The following is a 27,917-nucleotide window of genomic DNA, read 5'->3' on the forward strand; positions in this document are numbered from 1 at the left end:
TGTTTGGTGTGAATATCATGAAAACAACGCCATTAAATAACATGGAGCTCCACTGTAAAGTAATATATATATTTAAGCCTTATATCACAAACATTTCAATAAACTGTAGTGACTTTAAAATGTGTTAATTTCAATTGATGAATATAAAAAGGCTACCAATGTATTTTACATGGTTCCTACAGTAATTTACTACTATTTTTACTATTTTAATAATGACTTCATGCTGATGTGGATTTAATCTGTTGTTTATTTGAACAGTGGTTCGGTGACATCTAGATCTATCTCCCATCAATCTAAAAATAGGAATGGACAAGACCAGAGGGGACTTTGTAATTAGAAAGCAAATCAGGTCGTTTTAAACCCTCGTTTACTTGTTTCTATATTTTTCATGCTTTTACGCTGCGTAATTACGCTGCCGCTGATCCAGAACCTGCTCGAACCGCATCGACCTTAAAAGAGGAAATTTTATAAAATGGTCTCAAAGACATTTTTAGACATAAACGTTAGGTTTCTCCTCCAGGCCAAAAGAGCCCCTGATATAACAGGAATCAGTCGAGCAATAAAGTCCTGGAAGTCCTAAAACCAAACAAACTATCAAACAAAAAATCACATTCAAGTTTTTTTTTGTTTGTTTTTTTTAGTTAGAACAAAAATCTGAACTCACCTGCCGTCACTCCTCCGATGCCCAGGAGGAACATCAGAATGAGGCTCCTCATTTTCTCCTGTTGGATCGAAATCTTTACAACTGCGAAAAATTGTGAGTCTGTCCAGATGAAAACTCTGCGTCCTGCTCGAGGGTTGGAGCTGAAATGAGGAGAAAACATGGAGAGTTGAAGCATCATCCTCCATCTGAACCAATGAGAATTTATTCTGGGTGTCAACGTCACTTAAATCTGGGTTAAACTCACTCACTGAGGTTATGAACGAAAGTGAAAGTAAAATCTGCTTATTTTAACCAGTTTAAGATGATGGAAGAGCTGTGGGATTCATTTGGAGTTTCTTCACTTTGTAGTTCATGACAGCAGTATTTTATATTTTATCTTCGGCTGCTCAGACTGTTAATAATGATTTTATTCTAATGTGATATAATGAACAGACATGAATTAGTTTTCTGGGTCAGAGGTCTCTAAACTACAGAAATACTGATCCACACTGGAGCTTGTGTGATGAACTAACATCTTATTGTGTTTTCATATTATTTATGGCTTCCTGTGATTTTAAACATTTCTGATCAGAAACATCAAAGTGTGGTTTCATCGCTGTTCAGAGAGTTTCTTGGTGAGCTGCTCCCTCCAGTGGTTCAAAGCTCCACATCCTCAGAGTGAACTGTGGAGGACAGAAAGTGTGAATAAGATGTTTATTTTACAACAGATCTGAGTGCAGGTGAATCATTTTGTCATTAAATGAGATTGTGGGAATCATCTTATATTCTCATATTTGTATCTTGTATTCATGTGTCAGTGTGTGAAGGTATTTCATTAATCACAGGCCTCAACATGACTCCTGGTATAAGTTAGATCAACTATCAGCACTCACAATATAATAATAAAACAGAACAGTGTTGTCAGTCAAAGCAGAAAGAGTCAGAGCTTCTTCAACACCAGCATCAGATCAGTTCTGTCCTCCAGGATAAATGCTGCTGAACTGACTGAACGCTGAAAACTGTCTGACTGAAGAGAAACTCAAAACCACAGTTGATGTTTGGACACCTGATGCTGTTTCTCTTTTCTTTTCTTGCTTTGCTTCTGTTCTTATTTCACTTATCACTTGCTGTGTTTGAGGCACTTCAGAATTATTTAGAATTTAGGTGGGATCTCAAATGTAATTGGATGATAGACGTATCCTGATTGTGCCAGTTTGAACTGGAAAGACAAGCCCCTGGCCCTATTTATAATTTGTTCTGAAGGCGGAACAACACAGTACTGCTACATGTTGGGTGCAGTTTGTGACAGTTTTTGTGTAAAATTTCTTTTCTCTTTCGTTATTTTTGTTTCTTTTTTCTTATTTTTCAGCACTTTGTTTTTTGTTTTTTTGGACAGTGTGATGCAAGGCTACCTACACCTGTCCTTGCAACAGTCTGTTTCATCTGTGAATTTGTCAGCACAGTTTCTAATGTGTTTGCATCACAACTTGTTCCATTTTTTTTTCTGTCTGTGGAGTTTGAGGAGGTTTGTACTTGCAAGCAATTTACGTGTTTCTCACATCAGAATAAGGAGTTAATCAGAAAACTTCCAAAGCTAAATAATTGAGGGAAATGAACATTTTATCAAAGACATTATTTCAGGTGATGTGATTTCACCTTTTCTCATCAGAGAGCTCCTCCCGTAGTTCACATACTTCTTCAGCCACTGAGGACATTCCTGGGTGATGTAGTCCTTGTCCTTTTGATAAAGAGATCTCTCATGGTCCCATTTCATTTTGATTATTAAAGCCTGTCGTTTTGGGGCGATCCATGTATCTGTCTTCAGGTCAAGTACTAGGTAGTCTTCTCCATCATAACCAAAGTGATTAAAACCAGTAACCTCTCCAGCCTCATCATCCCATTCACAGCCATACATCCTCTGAACAATGTGGACACCTGAGATACAGAGAAAGAGACGACAATAAATCAGAGCAATACAGGCAATTATTAACAGCTTATATAATCTTTATCATCTTGGCCTAATGGAAGCTTCAAACATCATCTGACCTGTGCGGCCAAAGGACAGAGACAGAAAAGCAGAGACTGCTATGAAGCAAGATTCTGATACGGTTTATATCCTCTGCTTACCACACTGACCAACACACAGTGTGTGTCCACTGCTGAAGGAGCTATAACTTGATGTGAACTGCAGGAACACACTCGCACACTGAGGTGGAGTCCTGAGCAGCAGACACACATTAAAGCTCATCCTGGATTTAACATCACATCCTCTGAAACTCTGCACACACTCCATCGGTCCCACAACATCCTGGTCCTGTGAGGAACTACACACCAGACTGTCCTCAGGTTTTTCTACAAGCTTCCACTGAAGGACACTTTCAGAGCCATTAGTCACCAGACTGCACCTGCTCAGCCAGAACAGAGAGTCCAGTTCACCAGTGTTACTGCAACTGGTCACAATAAACCACAGACCAGCAGCACCAGTATGGAGACTGGGAGATGGTCTGTGTGTCCTGACTGGATTTTCAAAACATTAAAAGACTGCTTCTGTGATGGAAAAAAATACTTTGCTCTCTCTGTAGTTAAGCCTCTGAAGATGATACTGACCTTTCATGCTCTAAACTTCTCCTGACCTTCTCAAACGGATATTGTATGACATCAGTCTATAAATCCCATACCAGATATACACCAGTCCACAAATTTTCTTCTATACAATCTTGACCCCATGTAGATGTATTGTAGGAGGACAGGCAGGCACTCCTTGTGCCTCTCAAGACCAGATTGCACTAGGCACCGAGCTATCTTCTTGTTTCCCCTTCCGTCCACAAATCTAGATATGGTTTCCCATTGAAGGGCGGTATAAGGTCTAAGGTACGAGAGAATCCTCAGAATTGATGCTGGCATTGATTGCAAAAACTGCTGCTCTGTTGGTGTCACTTCTCCTGATATCAGTAAACCTTATTTCAACCTAAGTCATCTGAGTCTCCAGTGTGTCTCTCTGTGTCGGCCTCCTCATCCTCTCTCGACCTCGCTGAACTTCCACAACAGCTTCCATGTGCAGATGAGTTTTTTTGTACATGTGTGTAAAATTGCAGTTAAATTTATACAGAGTACCTGTGCTAAATTTCTCTTCTTCTTCACTTGAAAAGTTATACAGAGAAAAGGTCAGTGTTTCATTATGTCATTGCACAAGACGACTGTTTCAGAAGCTGACATATCAACATGTGGTTAAAGTGATACTGGCAGCGTTACTGTGCAGAATACAAAAAGGGTGCTGAAGCCCAAGACTTAACTCACAGCCTCTGATTGTGCAAACTAACATCTTAACACTACTGTGTCTTCATTAGAGTAAAAGTCTGATTGTCTGTTTGTACAATAAAAGGCTGTGAATTAATCAGCCCCCTTTGTTATACTTGCAAAATTTGCTGTCTTCAAGCTGAGAAGCACTTATTTCAGCTGTTTCTGCTGCTTGCTGGAGGATGCCCAGAAAACCATGTTTCTACTCGTGTTACTGTACATTAAGCAAAGAAACATGAGGTGAAACAATGCAGAGGTGGAAAAACTCAAGCTGAAGGTACCAGTTGCCCTTTCAAGTGCAAAAGTATCACTAATTTAAACACTGGTACCTAGAGCAACTACAGATTCATAACTTGACAGAGTACCTTTTATTTCTCAAAAGTAAAGTCTGTCAATAACCATGAAGTCATGAAACCTGAAATGGACGTTTGAATCGAAAAATGAGGAGCTGGTGCAGAGACACACATCCTGTGTTTATTATGGTCTGTACCTGACTATGTTAAGCGCTATGAGATGACATATGTTGACATATGAACGGGCACTACATAAATAAATAAAATTGAATTAAACTGGGGCTGCAGGGTGGCGCAGTTAGTAGCACTGTTGCCTCGCAGCAAGAAGGTTGCCGGTTCACGTCCCAGTGGGGGCACCGGAATCTTTCTGCGTGAAGTCTCCATGTTCTCCCCGTGCAGCGTGGGTTCTCTCCAGGTTCTCCGGCTTCCTCCCACACAGTCCAGAAACATGTTGAGGTTAATTGGTGATTCTAAATTGTCCGTAGGTGTGAATGTGAGTGTGCTTGGTTGTCTGTCTCTAAGTGTAGCCCTGTGATAGACTGGTTACCTGTCCAGAGTGTCCCCTGCCTTTGCCCTAAGTCGGCTGGGATAGACTCCAGCCCCCCTGCGACCCTAGTGAGGATAAAGCGGTGTATAGATAATGGATGGATGGATGAATTAAACTGAATTAAATATGGCTGCACAATACAACAACACTATGCCATATTTTAAATTGTGCTCTTTGCTGCAGAATGATGCTACTCAGACAAAACCAACTTTTCTTTTTAAAGGTCCACCACTAATTTGTCACCTAAATCTTAAAGGACAAAGTGTGAATCCTCACAAAGCCAAATTTAGCCATTTAATCTTATAATTTGTATAATTTCTTATGTTTACAGTATAACGTGTCCCTTTTTTCTCTGTGTATCCAAGTATTGAGTTTCTAAGCATCAACGGTGTTTCTCACATCAGAATAAGGAGTTAATCAAAAGGATCATCAGAGTTTTGCCTGCATTGTCTTGTTTTGTTTTGATTCCTTTAATGCACTGAAAAACACAGCCGAGCTCTGCAGGAGACGGAACGGCGCGGTTTTGTGACGCTCCTAAATTTAGATGCACACAGTATCACACTCATGCAGATTGTCTGTGACTCACACCTCTAACTCTGACCCACCCTCTGCTGCCATTTTGTGTCTTCCTTGTTGTAGTAAAATGTCAGACACACAAAGAGCTGTCAATCGCTCAGTATTTGATCCGTAACACTCAAACATAATGAGAATTTAAAGTATATATTTTGATACTCAGTGTTTTGTGTCTTGATAATGTGTTGATTTGAAGTTGTTTTATACACACAGATAAAACTTTTTTTTATTATTATCTGAAACAGGCAGAAGCAGTAAGTCCCACTGAACCTTCCCAGACAGCAACTGGATGAACTTTTCTGGTGTCAACAAACTAAACATAAAGTGTGACCTGACCTGCATCCACTAATGTATCTGACATTATGGTGACGATCATTGCAGGACAGCAGTGTTAGAGCTCCACCACTGGGCTGAAATAAAACGACAACAAACCTTCCCTGCTTCTTTCTGGGAAATCACATGATGAGTCTGTTAGGTTTCATTTGTTTGTATATGACACTCAGATCTGGTGCGACATGCAAATGTTGGCACACAAACCAGGAACAAGAGTGAGCTGTGGTTGTTACCTAATTTAACCCTGCAAGGACATTGTAGCTTCCTGTTCTCTTTATTTTTCCACATTCCTCCAAAGTTGAATCAGAAAAACAATCATACATGAACAATAAGTAAAAGTAAGTGTGCAGCTGCCTTAAACTATATATTATAAAAAACATCAACAAAAAAGTTAACAGAACCCATTTTAAGAAACAGTAAAAACAAGGTTTTAAAGTTAAAGACACGCAAAAAAATAAACTTTTCATGTATGGTAGTCTGAGTAGTTATAAACTCAATATGCTGCATTTATATCATAAAATCAAGTGCTGTGTGTGTGTGCATATACAAGACTGTTCTTTTATTGTATCTCCTGACCTCACCTGACCTCTGCTCTCACAAACCTGATCCATATGTCCACTTATTTATATGAATATAATCTTTTCTGGATTAAGGAGCCATGATGCACATGAGGCAGCTGTTCAAACACTCTGACCAACCACAGTTATGATAAAACTCAATGGCAGGACGTTTTTTTAAGCAGAGAAGCAGGCTGAAGGAACATAATAAGGCCTGTTTGTGGGTCAGGAGGAGCTGCAGGGTTATGGTTTGGCAGATGGCGCCATCTAGCGGCGCGGTTGGAGAACTTCTCAATTTACACTTGAAACTGTGTGTTTTTAAGTTCTTGGTGAAGTAGGTTGGCTTTGGAGTTTGCAGTTTGCTTTATATTGCAGATACAAATGTCAGACAGGCCTGATATTTAAATATATTAATTTTAAATGATGGCCTTAGTTTGTCTTACTCCTGGGCAGCTGTATGTGAAAGTGAAACTAAACTGAGCCCGGATTTGCAGGGGAAAACCAGCCACCTAAACCGTGTTTAGTCCGTGTGAGAACAGCAGAACAGAGCAGCTGGACGCCAAAGCAGAGAGGAACAGTCATGACGAACTTCTCTACAATTTACAAACTGTCCGTGGTGGCCCTCACCTGCTGCTTCCAAGGTAGGATTGTTATGCTAATACTTGCACGGCTGCTCCGGCAGAATACACGACAATGCCTCCGATATATCTAACGTTGTCGATGTTAATGTGAACCAAGAGCTTTTGCATTTACATATAAATCACACAACATTTTACTAAATTACGAATATAACGAAATACTACGGTGAAGTGTCCAAAACGACTCGAACTTTAGCTTTGACTTTTACTTCTTTAACTTGTAGTAATGTCTGTGTTTTACGAGCTACGTGTATGCCGAATTTAGCACAAAGCCCAGATACAAAGGAAAAACCTCTCATTTAATGTTTAAACCACTTATAAATGTATCTTTAACGCGGATGACCTTAAATTGACATTTATTTAAACAGAGTTTGGTAAGAAGCGTCACCTACTGGTGAATCCCGTTACTGCACCCAAGCGGTGGCGCCTTCATTTTAGTTGAAGTAATATAATTTAGATAACAGAGATTATGAAATAAGCACAGGGAGAGAGAAAAAATAGAAACAAAGGCTAAACTTTCTGAGGAAAATAGATTTTACTTTTATTTTGCTCAAGAGGTGGAAACTGTTAAGAGTGAACCATAATATTTTTGTTCCTCCAGAAGGAATCACAGCTTTACATTTATCTCAAACTGTCACGGCTTAAGTCCTGCAAAGCTTTATGCAACATGTTACACTGAATTTATAATTTTTTAATATAAGAACGTTTGTAACTTAATTTTGTAATAGGTTCTGGAAGGAAACTGTACACACCAGCAAAATCAGATTCTTTGGAAAATATGGGGAGAATACCTTACTGGAACATAACGTCAGACTCTAATGTAATCTTTCTGTTATGCTCATGCTTTTGCTGTGCTTTTTTAATTCATTGTCGATTTCTTGCTAGTTCTGCTGGTTGGAGCTTCCAGCAGCAGCTGTCCAGTGCTGGAGTGCTGGTTTGTGCAGGAGAAGGTGGGTCGAGGAGGAGGTTTAACTGGAGCTACGAGCCAGGAAAAATCCCTGCTTCACATCCGAACAGACGCACACAGCCAGGATGCAGCGTCCCAGAAGACTCCAACTGACATCAACCCCGACAGAGTTTACTACGTTACTGGTTGGTTCAAAATGACCCTCTGTAACCACACATTTATCTAGACATATGTGAGAATGGGTGTGCATTGTGCTTTTTGTTTGTCTGAGATTTGTTCTTGCAGACGTCAGGCTGGGTCCATATTCTTATTGTGCTGCTGTTGTTGTTGTGTGCATATACAGTTACTGCGGCAAAATTGTTAGGATACAGAGTCAGAGGGTTTAGTACAAAGTAAATTACAATCCTACTCACAAAAAGAAGTGGTGTTTTCAGTTCAATAATATACCTGAGCATGCTCGCACTTTTCCTGCTTTTCTCTCTTGTGTGGCTACATTCACAGCTGATCCTACACAGATCCTTTTGCAGAAGTTAAATTTATTATTATTGTTGTTTTAAATCTAAGGCCTCTGTAAAGGTCAGTTTAGCTGAAGCGGAGTCTTCCTTAGTGAGGTAAAACTTATTCCATGTAGCTTGTACATTTTTTGTTTTTTCATCAAGAGCTTTACATAAAACACGCAAACAGTTCTGCCTGATAATTCGACTGTATTGCCAGTTTGTGTCACCTTCGCTGAATTAGTCAGAAATGCGATCAGCATTTCTCGTGTTTTAATCTAGATCATGGATTCTCTGCCTCTCTGCATTCTCTTTAGTTTTGTTTCTGCATTTTTACTGTTTCAATCTTTGACCAAAACATCTCTATTTTAATTTTTTATGTTTAGCAAGAGTAGCATTAGAAAATTTAATTATTCACTGTAGGAATTATTTAATAAATTATTTTGTCAAAAGAAAAAAAACATACTGTGATTTCCATTTACCTTTTAAGCAGGTCACATATTTATTGCTGCATCTTCCGAACTCAGCGATCAAGCTAGTGAGCATCTGAGAACTGCTGCTACCATGATGATGTTTTTTATGTCCCCGGTATGACTCCTGTTTTCTCAGACCCGGCCGCCAGTCTGTGCCACCACTCTCTCAACCCTCCCAGAGGCTCCATCAAGAAGCCCCAGTGTGAGATCAACCCCTTCCTGCCGCAGCCCTCCACACTCACATGGGTAGCGTCGCTCACAGACTCTGCGCTCAGCCCCATATACCTGCAAGCCGACTGGTTTTCAGCCGCCTTTCAGGGTCTCAATGAACAGCTGGGCGTTTCCACTATTATGCGTGCTCCCACAGGCAGCAAAGAACACAGTGGTAATTATTTATGGCACAGAAGATCAGTCACAAGTGTCACAATCAGAGAGGTTTATTGTATCTCAGTCATACATGTCTGTCTCCTTCATGCTGTGTGCTTCCTCAGTGATCCTGAGTGTTACCAGTAAAACAGTGTCGGTTAAGTCCAGACTCGGGGAACCGGTGCTGCTGGACTGTGGTTTCTGGGCCGATCCTGCCTCGCCTCTGTCCGGGTCAGGTTTTGCCGTCGAGTGGCGCTACCAGTTCAGAGGCAACGGGCGACTTGTTGTGGCTTATGATGGCAAGACAGACCGTGTGGCCGATACACAGGAGGAAGGGGCCACGTTGGACTTCGAGGGTTTGCACGAGAAAGGAAATGCATCCCTGATCCTGCAGAAGGCTAAAGTGCATCACACCGGGACGTATATCTGCTCGGTGTATCTGCCGTACCTGTTGGCTCAGGTGGCGGTGGACCTTGAGATTGTAGGTGAGGGAAAAGATTCTACTGTTGACGCATTAATCGAGTATCTGCTTTAAATAAAAAACAAACAGATTATGATAAGTCATTGTTGTACGCTTTTTAACAAACCAGATTTTACTCAGTAAGAATGTCATAAATAATAACTCTGTCTTGTCTTTCCTCTTTTGTTGCTCTTCTACCCAGAACCTCCATCTCTGGCCATCCACCCCTCCCCTCTGCCTCTCGCTGTCGCAGGTCAGACCTTGGACGTCCAGTGTGAAGCGTCCGGCTTTGCCCCGCTCACCCTGGAGCTGAGCTGGGAGTTTAAAGGTGCTGATGGGAAGTCCAGACCGTTGGGATCAGGCAGGGTAACGGGCCACAGGCAGGCCTGGGACGGCACCTACAGCCAGAGCACCCGACTGGAGCTCGACACATCCAAGCTGGACCTGGGCAGTGGAGGGGAGGTCACCTGTGTGGCTGTCCATCCAGGAGGCACCCGACGGGCCAGTGCGACCCTCAGTGTCATCGGTAATGTTAAGGAGTTCTGCTGTTTGTTGAAGGAATTTATGAAGCTCTTTTCATTGATAGAAAAATGGGATTTTAAAGATGATTAGGCTATGAAAATTTGTGTTGAAGTACAATATGATATGATTGTGCTTTATCAAAGTATTTATTAGTGCCACAGAGGGAAATTTTGCTTTGTTAAGCAACTGAATGTTGCAAGTGAAATGAATTATTTTCATTGAAATGATGAAAAAAAAAACATGCCTTAAGTCAGATAAAACAGAAATCCATTGAAACTTGATATTTTTTTCTTTCTTTTCAGGATTCAGTACTCCCTCCATTGAGGACTCAATGGCAATGGTTGGTGTGGCACTAGTACTCTACGGGCTTATCAAGTTTGTCTCATGGACCTTCAGCAGCTCAGGTATCACAAATGGGAAAGAATAACCAGAGAAACATTTATTTTAATGCATATGCTCCCATGCTTCTTACTTGTTTGCTTTTGTTCTATGTTATGTTTATGTGTCTGTAATTTACATGTGTATTTGTTCCTGCTGGTGCCTCTTGGCCAGGTCATGTTTGCAAATGACAACTGGTTCTTAAACCTTTTTACCTGGTAACATAAAGGTCAAATAAAATAAAGAAATGAATGACACTGATAACAATGATTCTTAAATTTATTGACGAAATGCACCTATTTATTAATTTGAGGTGCAAAAAGTCCCGTAACCATTTGAATACATAAAACAGAACTCATACTGAAATACATTTTCAATTCAAACATTAACTGATTTTTTTTTTTTCTGTATCTGACTTTTTCTCCTTTATGTCTTCCTGTATAGGCTCAGATGGGGCCGATAAACAAGACAAGGTAAATTTACTTTCCAGACTACTAAGAGACAAAATTATGAACATGTTTGCATAAATGTTACTTATTTTCCACCTTTGCTTTATCACACTTGAGCTGTTGCTTGATGTTTCATCTCTGTTTGTCCTTTTTTCCCCACAGAAAGAGAAGTAAAGATGCGAGAAGACAATCGACTGGACGACTGATGCTGACTCACTAAACCTGTCAGTTTTCATATCTTGAAAGGGAATTCAGGATTGGCTGACCAGATGTTTATGCATACAATTATATCTTTTTTTTAGCAGTTATAATGGTGGTAAATCTGAATAAAATTTACATTTTTTTCACAGAAGCTACTATTCTGAGTCAGCTCAAAGTCCGCTAAATTCTGAATCAGCTTTTTTCAGTCTTTTTTTTTATTATTGTAGAATAGACGTATACTTGTGTCAGGAGTTCATTTTTGTCTATAAAGGTTTTCTGCTTTGTGTAAATATATGTGTTGTAATAATTCTTTATTTTTTCTCTTTAAAGTAATCTAGCTGTTTATCATATTGACCTCCCTCTGTTTACATGCTGTATGTTGTCATAAACACTGGAATAGTGACAGAAACTTAGAAGAAAATATAATGTGCTAAAATATCCGCTACAGTTTGGAGATAAAATGCTCAGCTCTGTTTATATTCCAGTAACTTTCTAAGGGACCAGAGGTGAGTCCTGATGTGTTATTTTAAGAAGGACAGTAACATTTTGATTTGTCTAAAATGTCCAAACCCACACACTCAGTCATATTGTTGTAAATACAGAGAATCTAATGTATGTACAACACATATATTCTCACGTTGTTGCTACATGTGTGTTTGCTTTTATCGCGTCATGATCTGAATAATGCGCAGTGTGAAATTTAACATGTGAAGGAAATGGTACAGAATTAACTGAATTCTGCATTTGAATTGGAATAAAAACTTTCTTTGAAACGTGCTACCCCCTTTGCCTTTTAATTAACAAGTCTTGTGCCACATTATATTAGTTGTCTTAGGCTGCTGTATATGAAAGTAGTTTAACAGAACAATGGCTCTTGGTTTCATTTACTTCTTTCTGTTAGCAGCAGGGATGACATGTTTCAGAATCAGAAAGCTTTTTATTGCCAAGTGAGCTTGCACACACAAGGAATTTGCCGTGGTAGAATGAGGCTGGTACATCACAATAAAATAATATCCTTGTCAATGACAAAACTGCAGAAAGTTTCAGAGTAATTAAAAGCAAAATGACCGCAGCTGTAAAAACACGCATTAATGACAAAGTGTGAACCGTAGTGAACATAGAGTGTTGATTTAATAGTATTGTATACACTGTATATGTGGGATTGATGTATAATTATATGAATTAATTAATATGTAAATAATTTTCATTGTATGTATAACATAGTCAGACACAGCTATTGGTCCAATATGTCTGCAGCAGAGAAGGAAGTTTGTAGTTGTATGGCCACATTTCTAAGAACCTAGTTGTTTTGTCACCGCATCACCTACTGAAGTTGGTAATTGCAAGCAGGTGCACTTATGGTTTTAAAGGTTTATTCCACACAAAATACTTCTTTGTGTCCAAGTGCTTGTAATTTTAAAGGCTTATTCCATCCAAATTGTACTTTCTGTTCAAATACTTACAGTTTAAAAGGTTTATTTCACACAAAATACTACTTTCTGTCGTAACACTTATACTTTTAAAGGTTTATTCTACCCAACAGTACTTTCTGTTCTTACAGTTTAAAAGGTTAATTCCCCTTAAACAGCGTTTTATAATGAACAAATTATATGTTTAAAGGTTCAGTCAACCCAAAATAGTACTTTCTGCCCCAAGTAACTAGTTTGAAGGTTTATTCCACTCAAGTAGTACTTCCTAAGTAAAAGATTTATTTCACCCAAAACTACACACAGTTTGTTGTTGTTGCTGGTGTTTTTGTTTTTGTTGTTGTTGTGTTTTGCCCCTGTAAGTAAGCTAGAAAAACTAGCTTTCCTTTGGACTAAACGAGTGGTTGTCATGTTTTCTGACCCAAGAAAGAATTAATTAAAAAAACAACAAGTAGTGGTAGTTTTTCATATGCATTTCTGCTTAAGTTTTATTTATTATTTATTTTTGCTTGTATCCTGTTGTTAAAAATATAAATTGGAACCGGCCTTAAATGAAACGTTAAGCAATTTACATCCGAAGTCGGCTTTTAAAACAAACAAACAAACAAAAAAACGTCTAAGATGCCTTCGCAAAACTCGTCACTTGCACGTCGTCCAATGGCCAACGACATTACTGATCGTAAGCCATTTTTTGACCAATCAGACACAATGATGCTGGTCGGACGTTAGCGGTTACATTTTCCAGCTCGAGTCCACAGCGTTGCTAAACTGGCGGGCATTGCTTTGGGAAACAGAACGTCTGTGGGATTAAAAACAAGATTTTACGTACTATCTAGGATTTCTTTGCCTGGCTGGCCGCGTAATGAAGACAGAATGCGGTCTTGTCTTTTGATTTCTTGTTTTCTTACTTAGAAAAGTCACAATGCTAACTAGCTAGCTAATGCTAATGTTGGCTAACTAACAGATTTCTTATCTTACACCGCGGTGGAGCGTCTTCTTGCTGTGTTGTCACGTTAAACAGCTCGTAAACAAGAGGTCGGTAAAGGTGAGTATATCATAATGTGTGCAAATGGTTCTTTCTTAACGTTCGATCTTGTCTAATTCGCCTTCTGTAATGTACTGTGTCATCAAGCTCTGATCATTGTTTAGTTTCACCAACATTTCCAAGTAATCGAAAGCACGTCTGCTATTGCATCTTTGCCTGATTTCGTAAACTACAGTTAGCATAGTATCTATGTGCTCACGAAGCATAAAATTTACAAGAACATGATGTTTCTCTCTCTTGTGTGTGTGTCGGGTTTATGTAGGACACTTGACATTTAGTGGCTGCCTCTATGCTTATTTTCATAATTGATGACTACACTGTCAACTGGCTAATGGTGGAACATTCGCGAACATGTTTATCACGACTTTCCAGAACAACATAAGATGGGATGTTTACGTAATCGTCTAGTTTATGTGAGTTTCCACCTGCTTTTATCCGGTCAAACAGTCATAACGTGGAAAAACACGGAACTAAGCATCCATAGTGAATACAAAGGTATGTGTTTGTGGAACGCTTGTAACTGCATAATTGTGACCAAAGAAATGTTTGTGTATTGTAGTGTTCTCAGGCGTGGCAGTTATGATTATGGACAATATTATGGTTTTGTTTCTGATGTTTAGGCTGTACGTGTCTGTCTGATATCCTTGTTTGTATTTGGAAAGTACATCACGATCAACATGATTTCTGGATAAGTTGTATGTGTAAAATACAGAAAGGATCTCTTTTGCACTTATTGTATGGGTTGTAATCTATAGCCCCCATTAATGAAATCAGTTATTGTGATGTCATTTCAGTCACAATGCAGGGGCTGCAATCTCTTTGGCAAGCGGGCAAATGCGTGATATAAATGGAATTGATCTTTAAGGACCATTTCAACCAGTAAAATTACCGGTTTGGTTGTTATCAAGGGCATGGAGCAGGTAACATAATGCAGAGATCTAAGAATACTTGCTTCCAATCAGTTTTTTGGCCACAACACAGTTTCCTATCATGTCAGACAAAGAAACACAACAAATTTGCTGAAACAAAAAGATTAACAGGAACATGATAATATTTGGCAAATTTGCTTGAAAAACAGATGAATCCATCCATCCATTATCTATACACCACTTAATCCTGACTTGCGTTGCGGGGGGGGGGGGGGGGGGGGGGGGGGGGGGGGGGGGGGCTGGAGTCTATCCCAGCTGACTCCCTGTGAAGGCAGGTGACACCCTGGACAGGTTTGTCACAGGGCTACACTTTGAGACAGACAAAACAGATGAGTCATGTTTTTAAATTACTGTAGATTAATTAACAAATCTCTACATTTATGACAAACGTTTCAACAGATTGAGTGTTAAACCTTGAGCTTTCTGGTACCACAAATAAAACGCTGGCATCGTAATACCTAGTCCATTGTGTAAGATTGCTCATCAGTTCGTTGATCAGACAAGTTCTAATTAAATTCACTCTTCACAGTTCTCGTTTATGCAGGACTTTAGAAACATGAAAAAACATGTTTGTATTCCTCAAAGGCAGGTATTAATAGCCCTACTCCTCTTGTCACTTTCACTCAAGTGGCACATTTTTGTTGCTGGTTCTTTAGGTTTTTGTCAGACGATTTATAGTCTAAAGTCACTTTACAATCCTGCAAATTTCAGCCAAGCATCATTTACAAAATGAGCATGAAATGAAACAATTACATTTTGACATTTAAGGACCACAAAAGGCGTTTTAGTGTGTCGTTGTTTGTGTCCATCGAACAGCCTGGGTAAGCAGTCATCAGGACTGTTGCTTTGTCCACCTTAGTACCCTCAAGCTTGCCATCGTGTGCTCTCATCAGGTCACAGGAGATTGCTTGTATGACATCTTGTACGTGAAGCTGCGCTGATCACAATGTGCTTGTTTGTCTTTTCTGAAAGCGGACACAAACAACATTTTGGATGGCGGTGGCTCCGGCCTGGTTGGCAGATAAGATCATCATCCTTAATGATGATGATGATGAAGACGAGGAGAGTCCTCAACCCTCCTGCCCTGCCTCCACCTCATCTTCTGATCATCACACCAAAAAGGTCTCGCCTCTCAAATCTTTGCAGCCGGTGCCCACACACATTACAAAGTCACCTTTTGCCTCAGCGAAGAAGGACACTCATGTTCTCCAGGCAGAGAATCAGAAGTTGTTCACTGAGGTGAGTTCTTCAAGCCGTCTAGATAAATACTCTTTAGACAAATGTCTGTCTGCAATCCAAACTGTTTTAACATTTGGTTTGCTGCTCTTTTAATTTTCTACTCTACTGATATTGTATTAATTGGAAATGAATATATATGCCCCATTTTTTAAGAAGACTTACAGCAATATTTTCACAAAATTTGTACCACCTGAAGTTTTTGTAGATGTACAAATGACCATCTTAACTTTGGACAATAGTTGTTATGCCAGTGAAACTTTACTGACAACACGTTGAAATCGAATGTAAAATCCTAAAATTACATTAAAGTGTGGGATATGTGTCCTTGTTGTTTGTTCTACCTCCCTCCCCCTTCCTTCATGCTGATGATTTACCAATCATACTTTTATGGAGCCTTTCTTTATGTTCTTTTCCTTCCGTCCAGTTTGTGGAACACTGCTCAGGTCTCACAAAGGACTGCCCCGAGGTCTTGACGTTCCTCCAAACCAAGCACGCCAAGGCCAGCCCCGACTATCTGTCGTCCGTGGAGTTCAGGAACACCCTGGGACGATGTTTGACTCGTGCTCAGAACAACCTCTCTAAAACATTTGTCTACATTAATGAACTGTGCACTGTGCTCAGGCAGCATGCCACCAAGAGGAGGCAGACCCTCTCCAAGGTTGAGCCAAGTCCATCTACCTCAACATCAAGTACTCTGCAGCCTACCTCTGTTACGCTCAAAAGTAAAGACAAGAATAAAGGTAAGACGGATGAAGGGGCAGAAGGGCAGGAACTGGCAGCAGAAGAGCAACCTTCCACCTCAGGGCTGCAGGAGGACAATAGACAGGATCAAGAGAAAAAAGCAAAAAGAGCATCCAGGAAACAGGTTAGATTTTACTACACATGACTACTGTTGTTTTTGGCTGACAATATGCTTAAAATAGTTCTAATAGGGTTTGTAATCCTTTGTAATTTTACTTGAATGGCACTTTTAAAAAGTTGCTTCAGTGCTTTATGAAGTGCTTCTCTTAAGAGTCATAATGGAGAGCAAAACAAAAACAGATAAAAGAACTTAAACATGGACAGTCGGTCAATATGAAGTAATCAAACAGCAAATAAAGTTGTGATCAGTACACGTAAAAGATGTTGAAAGCTGTTCTTTTCTTTTGTTTGTATCCCTCAAACATAACTTGTTCAAATATAGAAACCATTAGGGTTATATGTCTCGTGAAATTTCAGAAGTTCAGATCAGTGGTTCATAGGATAACTCCTCTTAACCTTCATATCTTTTCTTAATGTCTTCTAGATAGCATACCTGGAGAACCTGCTGAAGGTGTACAACGAAGAGATCTGCCGTCTACAGCAGGCTGAGCTGAGTATAGACGACCTGGCAGCTGAGGACTCTTTATACATCCAGGAGCACAAGCTTAAACGCAAGGTGAGGGCAGAGTTTGATCCAGTTTGAGGCTCCACTGGTTATGAATAGGGCTGCAGTTCCAGATTAAAGCTGTAAAAAAAAATAAAGAACCATATTGCAACATGTTGTGGGGCAGCTACTCTTACTTCTCCCCCTGTTCTTCTTCTTCTTTTTCAGATGATGAAAATATATGAAAAGCTGTGTGAACTAAAGGGCTGCAGCACACTAACAGGCCGAGTCATTGAGCACAGAATCACCTACGCGGGCACTCGTTATCCTGAGATCAACAAGAGGGTGAGCTTCCCGTTGTGGGTTTAAATGTTTTTGTTGGTGATTTTCAAAAACAACAATCTGTGCAAAACTTGAGTTGTAGTTGTAGGAATTCAAAAAACATCATACAGAACTATGTGAGACAAGAACTCAAAGATATAACCATGTTTTGGGCTATAGACTGGGTAGGGGAGCTTTTTTATTTATTTTTATGTGTGTGAGTTGGGCTCCTGACTCAGAACCCTTCCTCCTTCCTGTCAGGTCGAGCGTTTCATCAACAGACCAGAGACACAGACCAATCCTCCAGACTACCAAGACATCCTCCAGCAGGTGTTACGTGCCAACGAGCGCCACAGTCTGTGCTTGAGCAGAAAACAGCTGAATCAGATCGCCCAGGAGGCCTTCAGAGAGACTGGGAGCCGCATGCAGGAGCGCCGTCAACTGGACCTGGCGTACAACTTCGGCTCACGCCTCACCGACGACTACAAGGCTGGTAAGACTGTGGACAGGAAAGAAACACTCCTGGCTCATGTGTTAGGCTACATGGTCCTCAGGTTTCTTACTACTTTAAAATGTCTGATTTGCTTATAATTAGTACAGTGTGAGAATTAAATTACCGGTAGTAATAATCAACAATGAAAATCAAGCTTCAAGGGTTTGAATTATAGGCTGAAACAGAAGACAGAAGTTTACCTCGGCTATCCTCATGTGCGACTCAGAGCATACATTTTCATATTGGCTTATTAAAATGATTTTTAAACCTACACATCTTCAGTTACATATTCCAGAGTCATTTTCTGTCTCCTATTCAAACCAATTCTGAATGCAATTTCCAAAATATCTTATGGGTTCTAAGAGCTACCATGTCTCTAAATTTCAGCCTTTGATAAAAGTGTCCAGAAGGCACCATTGGTCAGAGAAAGTTATTTTTGTCTTCTTTCTCCCTCTGCCCTCATCCACACCATATCTAACTCTTAATGGATCATCTCCATATTCCTGTACAACACTGAGAAAATATGTGACATTATTTTACAGATTTTTGCTTCCATTGTTACACTTACCTTTTCTTTGTGTTTCACCCTCATTGTTCCCATACTTTCTCTCGTCTCTCCTTTCATCCTTCACCTCCCTCTACAGCCAAGGACCCGGCTCTGTCGGACTCTTCACTGCATCAGAGGCTGCGGTCGAACAGAGAATTGGCCTTATCCCGCCTGGAGGAGGTCATCACCAAGTACGCTGTCAAACAAGAGGACGTAGAGGAGCAAGAAAGGAGCAAACGACTGGAGAAAGATAGCAAAAACAAAGAGGTAAAGGAGCCATCTTAAACGGCACTGCTTTCAATCCATGTTGTGCTACATGTGTGCTAATGCACAAATGCTTGCATCAAAGCAAGATTTAAAAAGAGGTTCTTCTTCTCCTGAATTCAGAGCATCTCCTGGAGGTAAATTATGGATAAAATTGTACCCAAAGCACCTAACTTGCTGAACATCTGTTTATCAATACATTATGATTTACCAGTGTAGCTAGGCGGCTGTGCACAGAGAAGCCTGAACACTGCTGCAACTCAGATGGATGAGTGACAGTAGAATAGTGAAGTAAGGCGTTCTAATGTCAGATGTACTCAAGTTGAAGCCAAGTGTTTGTTTTTTTACCTGCATGAGCTGTTTTGTTTTTTTTAGCAGAGCCTTTTAAATAATAGTATCGCCATTGAGGAAGACACATTTAGTTTCACTTAATCTAGAAAATTTTGTCTGATTGTATTCCTACATTATACGAGCACAACAGATCTTTAATTTTTCCATTCTGCTTGATTTTTTTTAGAAGAATTCAGGAAAGGAGGCAGAAACTAAAGAGGAGAATGGAGTGGAAGAGGAGGAAGAAGAGGAGGAGGAGGATGATGAAGAAGATGAATCATCAGACCCAGACATAGAAGAAGAGATCCAGGCCAGCACTCAACAGGATGGACCAGGTTAGCCTACAGATCCTATACAGGCGGGTTTAACCAGATAGTGTTCCTGTCACTGTGAACCTTCATTTTGAGTTTGCAGTAAATCCTGATATGCGTTTGTGAAAAAGAAGAAATCATTAATATCTCTTTAACTGAACATGAGGATTTGTCCCATAGACTTCATTCTGAGAGGACGTCATGCACGTAAATGCTTTTCAGCCTCCCTGTTTTTGTGAGAGTTTCATTTGAAGCTCTGAAAAGAACAGGATGGTGTTTTTGTGTATAGTGCAAGAGAAGTATGAAAGAAAAACACTGAGGTCCTGTTTTGTTTTCACTCATTCAAGAATTGTTTTTAATTGACAGTTAATTCTGATTTAAATTGTGATTCCAAAAACGTAATCTTATTGTGACCATGTGCACCCACACCATTCTGCAGCCCAGAAACGTCTGACTGCCTCTCCTTATCAGTCTGCTTTAGGGGAAAAACTGCTCTGACCTGTTTGTATTTCTTTAAACAAGTCAGTCGTCCTGGTCAGTGCTGAGCCATGGATGCAGCAATGGCGTCCTCTCAAAACAGTGATGGAAGTATTACTTTGGTTGAACATTTGCTTGCAGGGTAACAAGCACTGTCATTCAGACGGTTGATTCACAGACAAAACTTGCAGGGCTGCATTAATGTACGATCCAAATCCTTGACAAAATGTGAAATTTTCAGTGTTGCCACCCTGGAGGTGGTGGTTGTTGTTTCTGTAGGTAATGCATGAAATGCACAGCCAGTGGCAGATATACCTGCAGTTTACATCTGGTGATTCAGAACAGAAAAAATGTAATTGCATTAATTACCTTTCTTCTGTAGATGATGATGAGAATGAGGAAGACAACAGTGTCGAGGCAGAGGGAGCCCGTGAGGACGCTAACAAGGAGGATCAGACTGATGATCAGATGGGAAGTGTTTCTGCCGGCGAAGAAGAGCCAGTCACAAGTGGACTCAGTCCTGTTTCTGATGAAACCAAGTCCCAAATCTCTCCATTGTCTGACATCCGCTCCCCTAGAGACAGTCCCAGCCAATCGGAGCCCATGATGACCGATGAGCAGAGGCCGCTACTGTCTAATGGTGACCTCGCAACATTACAGGAGCCTGTGGATTCCTCCGATCATGTTTCAGGCACCATTAAAGTCACCAAGAACTCTGCAGATGTCTCGATAGCAGTCAATGGAAAGTCTTTACCACCGTCACCAGCAGCTGTAGACAATTGTGATACCAACGGCAGGTCGCCGCCGCCGAGCCCCAGAACTACGAGGAGCCAGAAGAGGAAGAGGGAGGAGGTCACATCAGGGAACACCGCAAATACTAAGCACATAATCATCCATGACAGGTGAGGCTTTTTGTGATAGATTAGGACTGCACGATATGGAGAAAATATCACATACTAATTTTTATTAGATACTGTGAGATTAATAATAAAACAAATGGTAACTTATTTATGAAAGTGATTGTAAATAAAATGCGGTACACTTGACAATTGAATAGATTGGGGAATTTTCTCATCTTTTTATTGGTGAAAAGCTGCCTGAAATATTTTCAGTTTCATTAATTTGCTGGAACAGAAAACAGAAAGCATGAGCTGATGTAGTTTTATAAGGACTTTCAAAATGTATACAGCGTTGCCACATCGTACATTAAGTATGAGCAGAGCTGCGACAGCGGAATGGAGGAAATGAGGAAACAAGGGTTTCATCAGACACACACGGGGCCTGTTTCCTGGTATGAGGAGCAAACGTAGTACTTTCAAACTGAAGCTTTCTCAAAAATAATTTGAATTAATTTGGATTTTGCCTAGATTCTAATTAAATGATCAAATTGCATGAAAGAAAGAGGTCTGGTGTGGGAAGGCTGAAATCAGCCTCAACCTTTCATGAAAGTGACTTTAACCTCTGCTGTCTGCCAGTGAAGCCACTTCAGTTTATCTTTATTTCATTGAGAACCATCAAAAGCAATCATGCATTCTGTCTTTGACCAGCGACCAGCCAGACGACTTTTTATTCACAAGAGAAAAACACTCAATTAGGATTTTTGTTCTGCTCTGCTCTTTTTATTTGATCATACGCTCACCAATTGATCACTTTTATGCCAGAAATAACAAATCCAAATTTTAAATTCCACTTCTTTAAACCATCGGACTATTTGAAATGTCATTAATTCTCAGGGCTCCAAGCAGTTTCTAGGAGTTTCTTTGATGCTGTAACATTTTTACTCAATGTTTGGCTCATTTTTCACTGCGACATGAACTCCTGCACCTCAACAGCACGATAGCCAGATGAGAGGAGAACTTACAAATGCCACAGTTGTAATGTCATAGATTACTATAAAAAAGAAAAGAAAAAAAAAAGCTTTTCTTTATTTGACAAAGTGTTGTTTTTTTAAAAAATCTGGATGCGAACACTGGTGACACACAGAATTTATTTATTTTATTTTATTGAATTTTATTTATTTATTAGCTGGTTGGAGGAAACGATTAATTTTAAGCAGCTGAATTTCTTTGATTACCTATTTTTCAAAACATCTGGAATTAACATGTACAACATTTTTTCAAGGTGTTTCCAAGACTGTACATACTATAGATATTTTAGTATGTAGATTTTTTTTTTAAATTTATTCCCATGCTTGTCTTCTGTCTGCTCTATGTGAGCACAGCCTGCAGCTAAACCAAACATTTCCTTTAAATTTTGGTAAGAGCAAACTTTTTTCTAAATACTGAGGTTTTAATTTAGATTTGAATCATTATCCAGACAGAGCAGCACATCACAGATGAGTAGATCAAGGACAGTGGAAAAGTTAAAAATCCAACAATTCTCTCTTGTTTTTACCATTTCTGGCTGTGATGATAATAGAACGAATGTGATTTTTAAATATATATACCATGCCTTTCAAGCTCACTGGCAGGTTTTGGGTTTCAGAGGGTTAAAAATGTTGGCTGTCCACCTTTAAAACTTGAATATTTAACAATATATCACTGGATTAATTTAATAGGAAAGTTGTTGAAGCATTCGTTACATTTCCCGTCTCTTCATTGATTTGCTTGAATTTTTTTATTCTCTCCACAATAATTCCTCGGTCCATCCGTCTCTGCCTCCTCCTCCCCACAGTGAGGGCGATATCCCTCTGGACATGGGTGTGTTTAGCAGCAGTTCTCTGCAGCAGGCGGAGTCCACCCGAGCAGACACTCCAACCCAGGAACTGGTCAGCAGCTCACAGTCGACGCCGCCTCCCAAGAGAAACAAGGTGGGCAAAGTATAGTCGTTAAATGAGAATTCAGGATATAAATGGACGTTACTGATCGCAGTGAGGATTGTACACACAAGACTTTGTGAGTTTCGATGTGCACATCATGGCTTTAAGATGACTGTAACACTTCAGACAGAAATCTGCCTCTGAAATGTTGAGGCTTGATCTAGATGAAAACTTTGTCAGTATTTTTTATATTTAGAAACTGAAACAAATCGACTCTTATTCCTTTCTATCCTCTGTTCCATTTGTAAGACGAGGACCAGATAGTATACAGTGTTTTTTAAAAAAAACATGTAGCAGAAGCTTTAATGACTCTGAGGTATTGCGGATTATGCTACAGTCAAGTTATTAAAAAAAAAAACATACAAACATTTAAAGCATCTGTTCTGTTTGCACACGTCATGACCGGCTTGAAGGCCACAACAAAGACGGGAGATGAACCAAGAGTTTTCCTGCAGCCTGTTGAAAAATTTCTAAGTAAAGCAAAAACAAAGTCAGAGTGTGGTGCTGTAGTCAGCCGACACGACTGTTTCACTCCTCTACAGTCCACTGTGACTTCTGTTTTTTTCATGACAATGACAAAAGCAATGTGGCCAACAACAGTACAAACAAGAGCAGCGACATTTCTGGTTGTTCCACCTTCTTTTCACACTGCCAACAGCTGCAGCAGTAGCACTAAAGCAGCAGCACGTTTTGGCCTTTATACGCTTCAAATAAACATTATATTGTATATTGTGATTTTCCTCAAGTAGACAAGTTCATACTTTCTCAAATATTGGTTTTCACAAAAAAAAGAAGTCACTTTTGGTGTTGATCCCAAAAATTGCTTTTTTTTGGCCACAATTCAATTCAAAAAGCGATATATGTCCCCTGGGGGCAATTTAAAGCACATAGAGCAGGTTTATCAAGTCCACCTTGTCTACCCAGGCTAAGGGCATTCCTGGTGCTTGAACAGTAGAGACAGCTCAGAACATTCCTCCAGAATCATAAAATGAAAAACAGAATTTTTTGCAAGGTTTTTTAAAAAAAAAAATTGTGAGGAATCCTGATTGGTTTTCTAACTGTGCCACTGTTTCTGTGTCCAGGTCAACGTTGCGACCCAGTGTGACCCGGATGAAGTCATCGTCCTGTCAGACTCAGAGTGACCTTTCAGCTCTGAAGTCTCCCACAAGCACACTTCTCCAAAGAGCATCCTTCTCCGCTGGCTCGTACGTAAAGGAAAAAGCTGAACGTTTTTCTTCTTTCAGCTCACGTGCTCGTATACATACAACTGCAACAGTCCCGTTCAAGTTTTGGCAGAATGCACAGCAGCCGTTCACAGCTGTGGAAAACCGGGAAGCGGCTTTTGTAAAGGACTTCTATAAAATAATTATAACCCAACATTTATTGGACAGCCAGCTTAAACGGGAAGCTTTGGGATGTTTTTGTTATGCCTCTGCTGCGTGCGTCACAGAATACAGCGTTTACACCATGCTGGGAAGCAGCCGGCTGACGTTGACCACGACTGTCTTATCTCACTTCATGGTGCAGTAGAGACGCCCTCCTCTGACCGCAGAAGCACCATGATAAATATTTGGCTGAAAATATTTCTCCTGGGATGCTCGTCCTTTATTTTGAACCCTGAACTATAGTCGGTGTGTTTTTAGGTGAGAATCAGTGCCTGACAATAAGACCCGAGTAGCGGTGCGTACAGTCAGCTTTTGTTTCACACAAACGCGACTGACGAAGGCTCCGTTAGCTCACCGCCAGTCTGTTTACACTTTCATATTCCAACTGAGTTTTTTTTCCCCCGCAAAGGACAGGGAACGAATGGCCTGATACAGAGTTTTGAGACGACAATGTTTTATCTGCTGTTTTATTTATGATGTGTTCTGAGTGAGTGAGCTGTGTGGTGACTTGTACTGCAAGATGTCTGGACTTATGCAGTGATAATGGGAAAACATTGACAGTTGGAAATGTTTCCTTTTATATTTCCTCTCCAAGCTGATTTCTATTTAAGATTTAAAATGAAGGAGGTTAGTTTCTGTGGCTGCTGCAGCCTCACCAAATAGTTTGAGATGTTTGACGGATCAGGCTGACAGTCGTTCATATTTTTCTCCTTGTCAACAAACCCAACAACTGGTAATGAACTAACAAGTGTTGTTTGTGTTAGCGATGATTTGTCTTATTCCTTTTCGTCCACTGACCTTCTTCACCGCAGACATTTGAATCGTCACAGCAGATGGGACGAATCCCATTAATTAGTGTTCCAGTGAGCCAGCAGGCTAAATACCAAAAAGATAAATGGAATTCAGCCTTTTTTTTTCTTCTTCTGTGTATCAAATGTCTTCTGTGAAGGTCAGATGTTGTCAGAAATCTAATGAAAACACATCAGTGAGCCACATTGTTGTGCTGACAGACATGTTTCTTTATTGTCATGGACACACTGTAGCTCTCTTTGACACAATTTCACAAACTCCATAAAATTGAACTTAATCCGGCTCTGAACACCATCCCACATAAATGCAATACTTACTCCTTTTTGAGTAACGTAAGCTAAAAACCACAGTGCCCAGCCATTTTAGGAACCAGTGAAAGATTCTGGTCCTCTTTGGGCTCGGGGCTGGAAGCAGGGTGAGACAGACACCTTTTGGTTAACGCTGAGAAAAACACAGAGTAACATCAGCCTCATGTTTTACAGCACAACAATGTTTCCTCACAACAAATAGCCAAGGAAGGAAAACTAAATATCTCCCTTAACACATCATCAACAGCGGTGCGTCTGATAAATTCTACCTGTCCCTCTGCCCAGCCCAGATAACAACATGATCTGAAAAGTCCCGTCTTTTAAAGAATAGTAAAAGAAGCTGATTCAGCTTTATTCCGACACTAAAATGTTTCAGTGTGAAAAATGTTGCCATCAGAATTCAGATTTCTCCTTCCCTGCTGCGTTTAGCATTAAGTTTTTCTTTGTTCCTAGCGGTAGTTTTATTCCATGTTGGACAGTGTTGCACTGAATGTCTCCAGCATCCGATGAATGAGATGTTTTGTGGCTGGTATGTTCTGTGTCCTTTATTAAAATCTTAAGTTAGAATGGTTCCTGTGTAACAGAGCGCCAGAATGGTGATGGATGTCTGAACCTTTTGGTGTTTTCTATCTTTTATCCTGATAAAATCCCACGTTTTGCTATTCCTTTCTGAAATCCATTTTTTAAAATAAAATTTTACCTCATAGGTGAAATAATATTTTGGGGTAAATGCTCTTTTCAGAGTTGCTAAAATAAAGACTTAGAATGTAGTTCTCTTTGCTACAGTCTCTTTTATGCAGAGGAGTGATCCATCATTCACTGTGAATTTTGTTTTTTCCTTTTTGATATTGAAATAAATGATACGTTTTGTTAAAAACAGCCTCCGTGTTGCTCATTTGGATTTTTAATTCTTCTTGAACTTTATATAAAATACATATTTACAGTGTAGAAGAATTCTGAGTGTGTTCAGGAAAGGCTGCAGATGAGTTTTTATTAAGTTAAAGTAGTTTTACAACAGCGACTATCCTCAGCTGGTTCATATCCTCACATATCATACCAGAGATGCAACAGATCTGTGCTGACACTGGTTTTATTTAGTGGCTCCGGTGTCGGCTGTTATGTGACCAAAACGTTCCTCATGAGTTCTCTGTGGTGACGTACACACCCTGGGCTGAGACATTGGGCAAGAAACAGTTGATTTAATGTTTGCTGCTGTACTACTGTACAACAAATAAACAGCATTACTGTCACTGCAACGTGGACCCTGGACAGGTCGCCGGTAATTGTTAATCAGTTTTTGGTAATTAATTAGTTGTTTTTTTTTTAACAAGCAGAAATGATGAATATTCCCTGGAGGCATTTACATTTAGATGATTTACTGTTTCTCTCTAATTTCTATGACTGTAAAGTGAATGTCAACTGTTGGTGAAAGATTTAGAAATCTGAGAAACACGTTTCATTATTTTCAGACATTTAATAGACACTACTATCTTTCCAGAGGATAATAAAAAATAAAGGTAAGTGTGAGATGCAGATCTAATAATTTTATTACACATGATGGAAGCCTAAGTAATATTCACTGCTTTATTTTTGTTGAGCTCTGAGTCAGATCATAAGTTACTTTGTTTGACAGTTGCACAGGTAATAAGTAAATAATTAAGTAATTAAATGCTGATATTTTTTTTGTTCACTAAATCCAGCTCAGTTTCTGTGTCCCAAGTTAGTAATAAGTTATAAAAACGAAAAGGGCAACAAACTGGAAACAGTTTTGTGCCACTTACACTCAGAAGGTGTGGCTCACAGCTAAAATGTACATTCTTAAATGTCATCTTCGTTTTACCATACGAAGTTCTTTTCGTATCTTTTCCCAATATCCCTTTTCCCTCTGCTGGAAAACACCTCTATTCAGTTTTCCTATATTTATAATTGGGCATTTTATATCTACGGCCCTCTTGTGGACACTTGGTGAAACTGCAGTCTTTTAATATAAAGTTAGATATAATAACATCTAAACGTACTTCCAGTAAAATTTTCCAAAATAAAAGGCTTACGTTCGCTAGTCGAGGTTACGTTTGAAACTGAGGACGGTTCCAGTTGTTAGTGTAAGTGTACACGTTTCGTGATGTTTTAGCGTTTTTCTGCTCAGTCAAAACCAATAAGCTAAGTAAGCTAACATATATCTTTTTGCTAACTTCAGCCCAGTTTGTGAGTCGTACGTTAGTTATATGTAATGAGAACACCAGAGACAACAAACTGGCGCTAATTTTGTGCTACTTAGAGCCAGGAGTTATTTTAAATACATAAAGCTACTTATCGTAAATTGCAGTGATACTTTATGTAACAAATTAGAACATTAAACGATTACAGCTAACAGCTAAGATTAGCCTACACTTTGTAACTGGGGACGGTAGCCAGTGTTTATATGCTGTGTGAATAACGTTTTTGTCAGAAATAAACAACCAAATCACGATGACTGGAAGCTGGATTAATTTGAATGACCGAGCGTTCACTTGAAAGTTACGATGCACTTTACGTTTTCTCGCCAGTCACGCGTAAACGTTTATTTTGAAACTCATGTGAGGAAGTGTAACGTTAAGTTATTTTGTTAAACTTTACACTGCAGTTCCACAGTGTGTCCACTAGAGGGCAGACTGAGTTAAAAACTATAAAGACGTGGGCGCGCCGGTAGCTCAACCGGACGGCGACCCAGAAACAGGGGCTATAGTCCCTGACTCAG

At 39.8% G+C, this 27,917-nt stretch overlaps 4 protein-coding genes across 8 annotated transcripts in view; 2 read left to right on the forward strand and 2 right to left on the reverse strand.

The window, feature by feature from the left end:
• LOC103373180 (class I histocompatibility antigen, F10 alpha chain) overlaps positions 1–827 on the reverse strand; it is a 26,352-nt gene extending 25,525 nt beyond the window's left edge. For all 3 annotated transcript variants that reach the window (XM_008303014.1, XM_008303012.1, XM_008303011.1), the window contains exon 1: positions 665–827. In XM_008303014.1, the coding sequence (XP_008301236.1) occupies positions 665–824 (160 nt within the window). In that variant the 5' untranslated portion in view covers positions 825–827. The remainder of the gene's footprint in view (positions 1–664) is intronic.
• The window catches only part of daxx (death-domain associated protein), a 28,190-nt gene extending 2,133 nt beyond the window's left edge, over positions 1–26,057 (forward strand). The window contains exons 2-13 of one of the 3 annotated variants that reach the window (XM_008303006.1): positions 13,288–13,603; positions 14,051–14,098; positions 15,505–15,771; positions 16,196–16,636; positions 17,057–17,188; positions 17,345–17,461; positions 17,699–17,930; positions 18,575–18,744; positions 19,259–19,406; positions 20,242–20,761; positions 22,533–22,668; positions 23,760–26,057. In XM_008303006.1, the coding sequence (XP_008301228.1) occupies positions 15,526–15,771; positions 16,196–16,636; positions 17,057–17,188; positions 17,345–17,461; positions 17,699–17,930; positions 18,575–18,744; positions 19,259–19,406; positions 20,242–20,761; positions 22,533–22,668; positions 23,760–23,819 (2,202 nt within the window). In that variant the 5' untranslated portion in view covers positions 13,288–13,603; positions 14,051–14,098; positions 15,505–15,525 and the 3' untranslated portion in view covers positions 23,820–26,057. Of the gene's footprint in view, positions 1–13,287; positions 13,604–14,050; positions 14,099–14,397; positions 14,524–15,504; positions 15,772–16,195; positions 16,637–17,056; positions 17,189–17,344; positions 17,462–17,698; positions 17,931–18,574; positions 18,745–19,258; positions 19,407–20,241; positions 20,762–22,532; positions 22,669–23,759 lie in introns of all 3 variants that reach the window. The other 2 variants (XM_008303004.1, XM_008303005.1) reach the window with 2 other exon arrangements.
• On the reverse strand, positions 1,301–6,297 carry LOC103373182 (major histocompatibility complex class I-related gene protein-like). The gene is made up of 3 exons (XM_008303015.1): positions 6,268–6,297; positions 2,300–2,636; positions 1,301–1,326 (listed from the first exon to the last, which is right to left on the reverse strand). The coding sequence occupies exons 1-3, from the start codon at positions 6,295–6,297 to the stop codon at positions 1,301–1,303; spliced, it is 393 nt and encodes a 130-aa protein (XP_008301237.1).
• On the forward strand, positions 6,552–11,910 carry tapbp.1 (TAP binding protein (tapasin), tandem duplicate 1). Its single transcript, XM_008303003.1, has 8 exons — positions 6,552–6,884; positions 7,767–7,973; positions 8,892–9,140; positions 9,247–9,606; positions 9,784–10,107; positions 10,406–10,507; positions 10,926–10,954; positions 11,093–11,910. Exons 1-8 carry the CDS (start codon positions 6,824–6,826, stop codon positions 11,102–11,104), a joined length of 1,344 nt encoding a protein of 447 aa, XP_008301225.1. The 5' UTR covers positions 6,552–6,823; the 3' UTR covers positions 11,105–11,910.
• Positions 26,058–27,917: the final 1,860 nt, after the last annotated feature.

This window comes from Stegastes partitus, unplaced genomic scaffold (assembly GCF_000690725.1).
Source record: "Stegastes partitus isolate 25-593 unplaced genomic scaffold, Stegastes_partitus-1.0.2 Scaffold1918, whole genome shotgun sequence".
Classification (NCBI taxonomy): domain Eukaryota; kingdom Metazoa; phylum Chordata; class Actinopteri; family Pomacentridae; genus Stegastes; species Stegastes partitus.